The sequence below is a fragment of the Macadamia integrifolia genome, chromosome 10, assembly GCF_013358625.1.
Source record: "Macadamia integrifolia cultivar HAES 741 chromosome 10, SCU_Mint_v3, whole genome shotgun sequence".
In the NCBI taxonomy this organism is placed as follows: domain Eukaryota; kingdom Viridiplantae; phylum Streptophyta; class Magnoliopsida; order Proteales; family Proteaceae; genus Macadamia; species Macadamia integrifolia.
In genome coordinates this window covers 5,102,855-5,112,839 of record NC_056566.1, presented here as the reverse complement: position 1 = coordinate 5,112,839, position 9,985 = coordinate 5,102,855, and the positions used below count along the sequence as shown (strand labels likewise).

The 9,985-nt window shown below is 39.7% G+C and overlaps 1 protein-coding gene across 1 annotated transcript; it reads left to right on the top strand.

Moving 5' to 3' along the window:
- Positions 1–245: 245 nt before the first annotated feature.
- LOC122091773 (heat stress transcription factor A-5) lies at positions 246–2,744 on the top strand. Its single transcript, XM_042661903.1, has 2 exons — positions 246–709; positions 1,147–2,744. Exons 1-2 carry the CDS (start codon positions 467–469, stop codon positions 2,386–2,388), a joined length of 1,485 nt encoding a protein of 494 aa, XP_042517837.1. The 5' UTR covers positions 246–466; the 3' UTR covers positions 2,389–2,744.
- Positions 2,745–9,985: the final 7,241 nt, after the last annotated feature.

The following is a 9,985-nucleotide window of genomic DNA, read 5'->3' as shown; positions in this document are numbered from 1 at the left end:
TCCCGAGTAAACCGCTCGATGGGTTCGATTAGTATGAGGTAGTTACACTAATCCATCCAGCCTGAGATAGTTGGTCCGAATGTAAACTGAACCAGAAAGTGGTTGGTTTCGGAAACAAGCCGGGCTGTTCGACATTGCTGGTTGCATACCCCCGTTCTGGCCTCTCCATCGTACACGTGGCATCGACTACCTAACCAACTAATTTTAGACCGTCAAACAAGTGGATAAAAAACCATAGAATAGAAAATTTTCGTCACGTTCTGGCCTGAGTCGTCGTTCCAAGTCCTCGCTGCTCTTCTCTCTCTCTTTCTTTCTCTCTCTCTCTCTCTCTTCTATTGCTTACCTAACTCAGTCTCAGAAAGGAAGACTTGAGAACCAAATTAAGTTTTCTAGAAGGCCTGGATTTGCGGAGAAACATCGAAAACGGAAGAAAAACGATCTCTGTTCACCGATTCTCATAGATTTGATGGAAGGAGGGCAGACCGGTGGTGGTGCTCCTGGTGGTGGCGGCGGCAGTGGAGGTCCAGCTCCTTTCCTTCTGAAGACCTATGACATGATCGATGACTCGTCGACCGATAAAATCGTGTCATGGAGCGATAACAAGAACAGCTTCGTTGTCTGGAACCCACCCGAATTCGCTGCTCGTCTTCTCCCCACCTATTTCAAGCACAACAATTTCTCTAGCTTCATCAGGCAGCTCAACACTTACGTAAGATCTCCACATAATTATCCTTTTTTTTTTATTATTCTTATATATCGATTTCCGTTTAGATGCCGTCGATTGCTTCTGAAATTTGTTTATCAAGGTGGGTGGTTCTGATTAATTCACTTCAATTCCAATAGAGAAGAGAATTGGGCAATTTCTTTAATTAGAGTTTTGTGTTTATGTATGATGGACTTAGCGACCTCGATTGACAGCTCCTCTTAACCGTTTGAACTAGATCTGTTCGTTTATCGAAATCTTGTTATTGTAATTTTGCTTCATAGTTGAAGTAGGATGATGGGATCGGTTATAGATCAAATGGGTGTAGGCTAAAAGTTGATTATTTGAAGTTATGATTGATTGTGGGAAATTGAGTTCGGGAATCGGACTGAATGATTTGAGCTGAATCGAGAATGAGTGATTTGTCTTTATTTTGTTGATAGGGATTCCGGAAGATTGACCCGGAGAAATGGGAGTTTGCCAATGAAGATTTCGTGAAGGATCAGAAGCATCTTCTTAAGAACATATACCGCAGGAAGCCTATTCATAGCCACAGTCATCCTCAAGGTTCTGGAGGGGATGCGGAAAGAGCGGCTCTTGAGGAAGAGATTGAGAAGCTTTCTCGGGAGAAGACTACTCTTCAGGGCACTCTTTGGAGATTCAGACAGCAGCAATCTGGGACGAAGGTTCAGTTGGAAGATTTGGACAGAAGGGTGGAGGGTATGGAACAGAGACAAATGAGGATGATGACCTTCTTAGCAAAGGCTATGGAGAATCCAATTTTTGTGGAGCATCTTGTTCGAATGGCTGGATCCTCCATGGACTTGTCTGCGATAAATAAGAGGAGAAGGTTACCTAATCTTGATTGCTGCCAAGAAGTTCTGGATAATAGCCTTGCTGACAACCATAATAGTCCCAAACCTGATATCGGGCATATTTTCCACCAAGATTTCTCTAGTAAGTTGAACCTTGAGCTGTCACCAGCTGTTTCAGATAGTAACTTGGTTTATCCAAGTGCACAGAGCTCCAATGAAGACGGGGGGAGTCCACAGAGGAGAGCTTCAGAGGGAGATGTAAGGGATGCACATGTCATGATGGAGGGTCTTTCATTTACTCCTGAAACGTTTGACCTTTCGGACACTGGGACATCTTTTGCATTGAAAAAGGATGCAACTTTGTCAAGACAAGTTAGAGAAAATGATACCTCAAGGCTGCATAGCTTGCCACATGGTTTGACTTCTACTGAAGAAGGTGATGGTCACATCTCCTGCCATTTAAATCTAACACTTGCTTCTTTTGCATTGCAAGTGGAGAATAGTCATTATTCCTCTAGAATTTCCCAGTTAGGTCCTGAAAGTGGTACTTCCACAGAGTTGAGGTCTAGTGCCAATGGTAATGAAGCTGATCTTAGAGTTGCTTCTAAAAACAGAAGTACCAGTAATGATGATGCACCCAAGCCTTCTTCTAATGATGCTCCAACTAATAATAAAGGGCCTTCGGCTCCTCAGGGCCGTGTGAATGATGTATTCTGGGAACAGTTTCTAACTGAAAGGCCAGGCTCTTCTGATACTGAGGAAGCAAGTTCGAGTCTTAGAGCAAACCCATATGATGATCAGGAAGAGAAAATGTCTGGGCATGGAAAGTCATGGAGAAACAGAAAAGATATGGAACAGCTCACTCTCTGAACACTCTCGTGGGGTTGAAAGCCAGTGACTGGGTTCATAAATTACTCCTCAGATTGTGCCACCATGTAAGATTTCATCTAACATGCTATCTAGTACTGGGGAATTATGTGATCCTGAGTCATGTACAGTTTGACAATGTGGAAATTTGTCATTATATGTGAGTTGTTGGAGGGGAAAAAATCCAAAGTCCAGAACTGAAGTAGCGTCAGTACATACTGTAAACAAAGACCGATTCATTTGTGTTTCAGAAACAGTGTTCAAATAATTAGGTTTCCTTGTATATGACTCACATGTTCATGTAATTCCTCCCCTTCACACCTTGAAATTAATTTGTGCACTCAAATTTCCTTTGTTGCTTGAGTATGTGTACCATTTAATTATTATGTTCAAATATATGTTTCATACTGATCGCACACTTTGGATTGCTGTTTTTGTAGTATTATTGTGCTCACCGTGATGCTAAATCATACCATTGAAGTTAATCTGTTTAGTTATGGACTTTGTGGTATTTTCTGATTTAGTTGAACTGATACATGGCTAAATATAATAATATTTTCTTAAGAATTTAGGAGAGAAAAAGAAGAATGATGATGCAGTGCTAATCTCGAACCATTGAGATCCAGTGCGAGATAAGCTTGTGACAGTATCACATGTAAGGAATAAAACCAGATTTAATTAATAACAGAGAATTAAGGGATCAGATTCAGCGAAAATTCTAGCCAAAGGCTTTAATTGGATGGGAGAATATAATATCAGAAATCAGGCTTGATCTTATTGTCAGATTCTTAGAACCTAAAGATTCCTACTTGAAGAAGCAATTCCCAAATCTGGGAACCAAGGGAGATTTCAATAAATCCAATTTAGATCAGTTTCAGCATGACATAACAGGTCTAGTGATAAGTAAAAAATATGAAGCCAGAGAATGAAAATAGAACTTGAAAATCAAGTTGAATGAAGTGGTACTTGAAATAGTAAAAGCTGAAATATGTCAAAAGATGGAAATTTGAAATCGTAGGATATTTTGAACAAAACCAATTGCTAACTATGGAAGCAGAATTGAAATTCAATGGTTAGCTTAGAAGTTTCAGAAAATTCCTGGTTGGAGTAGGAATTCAAGAAACAGTAGAAAAAGATAAAATTTTATGCTAAAAACAGATTCAGAATTAGGAATTGATATGACGACAGAAGAGAATTCTAGAAACAAACTTTGTTATCAATGGAGAAGAAGAAGAGAAGAGCAGGGAAGAGAAGGCAAGAGGTCTAGGATACCAATCTTATGTGCCAAGCTCAACAGCTCCAAAACTTTACGAAAAAAAGGTCATATTTTTTACTCACATCATCTCTAATTGGTAGGGTGTATTACACATATAAAGACCTTCTAAAATTCCTAAATTGACTCATAATCAATCTAACACACTCAATTAAGTAAATAAACTCAAAATAGAACTCTATTTAACTATTAACTATCCTAATCTAAACACTTTAACTATTAATAATGCGTACTACCTTTATCTCTAATTTAAGGGCTTACAAATTAGGCGCACTAGAATGAAACCCAAAGAAATAAAGGCACAGCCTATAATATGCTACCCAAAGGTCAATTTCAGCCACCAGCACCTTATGAACCTCCCAAGCTTGGATATAGGCTCCATACGGGGATTTATGCTTAATGCATCAAATGATCTGAACTGATGGATTAGATTGCATTCCCCCTCCCCAATATGTCTTGGCTCTTCTTTTAGTGGAGCCTATTAGTTGGTGCTTCCTAGTTGTGCCATAATTTGAAAGACAAGTAACACAACCTTTTATACGTCATTATGTGGTGCGCATCCTACTTGATGCTATAATACTCTCTCTTCCTTATTACCACCTTAATTTTTTTAAAGTTTCTTAATTTACACAATGGGTAATAATATATTAAGGCCCAAAAAAAAAAGTTGAAAAGATAGTTTCTCAACCCACCCCATAGTTTCTCAAACCACCCCACCACCCCCCCCCCAAAAAAAAAAAAAAAAAAAAAGAAGGAAAATACAACATTCATTTCATTTCAGAAGAACTTATTAAAATGAAAAACAGTAAAAGGTAATCTGTTGGACACATGATGCATTGTGCTTGTGTTGTTATTGTTGTCAACATACTCAGTAAAGAGCAGAGTATGCATAAGTTTGACTGAGCAAGCAGTGCAGTATGTTGGCCAAGCATGCAAGAGCATTGAGAGGTTTACCTGTGTGAGGTGTGTACCTTGATGAAGGTGAGTTGGCCGGCTGGAAGCTTCTGGGCTCAAGGGAAGACTACTGTGGAAGAACAGTGCAGAGCAAAGCAGAGCTGAAATTGTGTGGGCTGACATGGTTGAACTTGGTTGACAGACAAAGCATGTTGATGATGTGGCATATGGTCAGCTAGGTTGGAAGACCAGGGAAGCTATGAAGATGTTGCAGTTATCTTGGGTGTTATGGGCAGCTGCATTAGGAAGTCTCGAGATGAGATAAGAATGTCATACATGTGTTTTGGACAGTTGTGATTTGGACACAATTTACAGCAGTCAGGTGGCAGAGGAAGCAAGACCATTGATGTCAAGTGAGATGGTTGCGTTGGCATAGCTGGAAAGTTGGTTGGCAGTTGACAGTAGGGCCGGTATAGTTGGCATTATCATAATTTGGCAGTTAATAAATGTGTTTGACGTGATGAGGAGGCAGGTCCAAGTCCTAGGGTGCATGATGTGATTTTACTTGATTGAGTTGAGAAGGTGGATGCCTAGGTTGAAGTGAACAAATTTCAGATTTCATGTCAGGGGAGTAGATTGAATTGAGTTGTATCTTCTCTTATGTTGGTCGGACCATGAATTAGTAAACATTAGATTTTAAAGAAATCAAGTCAAATTCAGTGACAGTTATCGGTTGTCTGGGTTGAAAGTTATGGTTTGAACATCAGGAATGACATGGGAGTTCAGAACTCTGTTTCTGCTCCTTCAACGACTTCAAGCCCAGTTTTCAACCTGCTATGCACATTCTGGGTTGATTGTAGCCCTTTAAGGTGTCTCTAATGTGGCTCAAGAATCAACAGTATCCTAGGTTGGACGAGGCAGCTATGGGTTGGACAACAATTGTGGTACACTGTTCTGTATACTTTTCCTTCACATCGGTTGGACTCAAGCTTGACTTTGGACTTGTGCACTTGTCCTGAATTTAAGGTAAAAACATAAGAAATGTAGAGCTTTGATTTAGTTTTCAAACCATTCAAGAATCAGGTTGATACGTATGCCTCAGGTAGCTGTCTCTGCACATACATCAGATTCAAGCTGAGTTCTGGGACCTGTTTACTAAACCTGAGTTAAAAGTGTAAACATGAAAGTTGTAGCCCTGTGTTATCTTTCATGTGGAAACAAATTAAGTCAATTGGAGCTTTGGAGAGAGAGAGAGAGAGAGAGAGAGAGAGAGAGATAGTCAGAGTGAGTAGGGGACAGTTTGTTGGATCATGGAACCGGTTAGCCGGTTGGAACTGGATCCATTTTGGCTGAGAGCAAAGTGAACAGTAACCGGATTGTTGGTTGCTCAAACCAAACGACCGGTTCCTCCCAGAAAACATGATTTTGGGGTTTTAAGTGGCCTTTTTGAATTGGGGGTTGTGATTTGAGAAAATCCAATAATCCTTCAACCAGAATAGAAGAAGGAAAGAAAGAACACCAGAAGAAAGAGAGAGAAGAAACTGAGCCAGTGATAAGACTAAGAGGATGAGAACTATCATTGGACAGTGATGTATTATTAAAGTAATGTATTACAGTTGGAGTTAAAACAGGAAACACAAAGAAAATAGAAAACTGACATCCTAATTGGAATATACTAACTACTAACATAACTAACCAGACTAATCAATTACTAACTGCTACTCACGATGGGGCCACTCCCTCTGTCGTGAGTGAGGTTTAATATCACTAACACAACATATAATGGGTCCAATAGGGGTACAAATAACACCCTATAGATCAGAACAAAATTATAACTTAACACTCCCCCTCTTGTGCATATAAATTACCTATGCCCAGCTTGGAAAGGCACATTTGGAAAAAAAAAAAAAGGCGTACCAGGTGCACGAGGCTCCCGCATGTGCAAGGTCCCGGGGGGGCTATGCAGCCTTACCCCAAGAATGTCGAGAGGTTGTTTCGACCACTTGACCACCAGGTCGCCACATTCGTACCGTATGTTGGACCAAGCGCACCCCTTAATAGCACTTTTGGAAAGCCGAGCAAAAAGCAGACTTAGTAAACACATCAACCAATTAGTCACCAGATGAAACAGATGGAGTAACAATCAGCTTCTTCATAAGAACATCCCACACAAAGTGGTAGTCAACTCAAAATGTTAATACTTTCATGATACACTGGGTTGCTAGTAATGTAGATGGAAGTTTGATTATCACAAAACATTTTTATAGGAAATTAGAAGACCCAACTCTTGAAGAAGAAATTTCAACCACATCAATTCAGCTACAATATGAGCTATAGCTTTGTACTCAGCCTCAACATTAGATTGAGCCACAATTGTTTGCTTCTTGTTACGCCACAAGACAAGATTTCCTCCAACAAATGTGTAATTACCTATGGTAGACCTTCTATCACCATCAGCACTGGCCCAATCAGCATATAAAAAAAAACCAACCAGATCAACATTGCATGTTGGAGAATAAAGGAGCTTCTTTACTAGAGCTCCCTTTAGGTACTTCAATACACGATAGGCTACCTTCCAGTGAATGTTCTTCGGTGCCTGTATAAATGGACTAATAACACCCACATAGGAAATATCAGGTCTAGTGAAAATTAGATAGATAAGCTTTCCAACTAATCTCCTGTACCGGTAGGTATAATCAAACACTTCACCATCATCTATGCCAAATTTGATGTGGATCCATATGAGTATCAACTGAATCACATGCGAGCATAACACTATTAGGGATGAGATTCAACACATATTTCTATTGTGATAGACTGATCCCTTTCTTGCTTTGTATTACTTTAATACCAAGTAAGTAGTTGAGAGAACCCAAAATTTTCATCTGAAATGTAGAAATGACTTTACTTCTGCAATATTAGATGCATCATTATTAGATACAATAATGTCATCAACATAAACAACTAACACCAACAACTTTGAGTCTCGCCGATGAACAAAAACTGAGTGATTATAATAACGTTGTGAAAAGCCACATTTAGTAACAATGGAGCTGAATTTTTCAAACCAAGCTCTAGGCCATTGTTTCAATCTATAAATAGCCTTATGTAGCTTACAGATGCTATGTGAATTTTCTCCCTGGGCATTATACCCTGGATTTTGCTCCATTTATAGCTCTTGATGCAGACACGGCTGCACTTACCTGGTTGGACCAGCATGGCCGGCTTTGGAAGCCAAGAGCCAAGAAGAACCGGTCCATCCCTGGGATTTGGTCTAACATTGGTTGGAAATATTTAGTAGTTTATTTGTCTTATTTCATGCCTTATTATTTCCAGACTTGAACGTACGAGTTATGATTTCTTTCCTTTTGCATTAGTTGCCTTTTTAGGCTAGTTCCTATTTCACTTGAGTTCCTAATTCTATGCCTTTTCTTTCCCCATATATTGGCTATAACTGATGGACAAGAGAGAGTAATTTGATTTTTGAATGAGAATTGGTTGGATTTGTGCTCTGTGTGAGTGTGTGATTCCCTTCCTCTCCCCTGCTACTCTAATCTTTCCCTTCTTCCCTAAGGGCTACCATCAACTTGGTATCAAAGCAGAAGGATCCATCTCCTTTGTTCTCTTTCCCTGTTCCCTTAATGTACTTCCCATTCCCTTTCTATTCTCTACCGAGAAGACAGAGATGACAAAAAAAAAAAAAAAAAAAAAAAAAAAATTGCTAAAACCCGAAACCCGCCCTTGTCCTTTTCAATCGGAATCTTCCCCTCATCCTTAGGTTTCTACAGCAGCAACTAAACAAAAGAAAAAGGAAAAAAAAAGCGCCAGCAACCATCAAAAGAGGAAGGAAAAGAATAGAAGAAAAAGACAAAATCGAACAAAAAAAAAAAAATGGAAAGAGGAATCATGCCTGGTTGTTGCTCCCTCCTTTGACATCGTTGGCTCCTTGGAAGTCCTCCCCCTTCCTCTCGTTGGCCTCCTCTGTTGCAGCGGTGCAGCCCAGCCTTCGCTGGTTCCCTTGTTGACAGAGCAGAGACCTTTGCTGGTTCCGTCTCCAAGGAGAACCCTTGCCCTTTTGTCGGTATTAGCACTCCTCGCCAAGAATCCTTTTTCTCTTTTCCTTCTTTAATTTGTTTGATCTTCTCACTTTGCCCCCTCTCTTTCTCTTTTATTTCCTTTTGTCCGTATTTTAAAATTGTTTCCAAGTTTACCTCTTCCCCCCCTCATACGATACACTCTTGTTTCAAGTTGAATTTCCAATATTTCAATTCTGCCATCCTTTGAAAAAAAAAAAGAATTATTTACTATGTTGCCATTACCTTTTTAAGTGCTCTCTTGCTTATCTCCACCATGGTATCCAACAATGAAGTTCTCTAACAGTTCAATCCCTATAAATGTGAGACTGACTAAAAAATTGACACCCTCACTGAACATGTTGATAACCCTCACCGCAGTTTCCAACTCCATTCCCTAGGCTCCCCTACCACCACAACAACATCCACTACCACTACCACCACCACCACCATAACATCATACACCACCACCACCACCATATGGAACTGGTCGTAATGATGATTATGGAGTAGAAAGAGAAAAAAAATTTGATGTCCTTGATTTTTTTGGAGATATCAACCAGAATTGTACAGTTATTGGATCCACAGCTTTGAAACCTTCTTCAGATGGTATGGATTGATTGAGGCCCAATCTCAATATGCTTGGTCCTATTGTGAAACACTGGGTTTCTGGAAATGTTGATGGTAACTTGACTATCACAAAACATCTTCATAGGTTGAGTTATTGGAAAACCCAACGCTTGAAGAGGAGACTTCAACCACATTAACTCAGCTACAGTATGAGCCATAGCTCTGTACTTAGCCTCACTACTGGATCGAGCCATAGTTGTTTTCTTCTTGCAATGCCACGAGACAAGATTTGATCCAACAAACGTGCAATAACTTGCGGTGGATCTCCTATCAACATCAACACCGGTCCAATCAAGCATCAGAATACCTGACCAGATCAACATTATGATGTGGACAATGAATGGACCCCTTTCTTGGAGCTCCCTTTAGGTACCTTAAGATACGACAAGCTGCCTCTTAGTTAATGGTGTCAATTCGGTACTGATACCAAAAACCAATACCAAAACCATACTGAATTACCGTACCGAAGGATATTCGGTATGGTTTAGGTATGAGAAAATGGTTTTTTTCTCACTACGGAATTGGTATTTAAGAAAAAATCATTTGGTCTATACCAAACCGTACCGAATACCATACCAAATATCAAATATATATTGATGTTTATGTATACATAAATGGAAAAAATGGTAAAAATATTGTACCGGAACTGTACCGAATAAAATCAGTTCCAAAATGGTGGCATTGGTATTGAAATGTAGGATTTTTTCTTGGTATGGTAGGGTATTGGTAT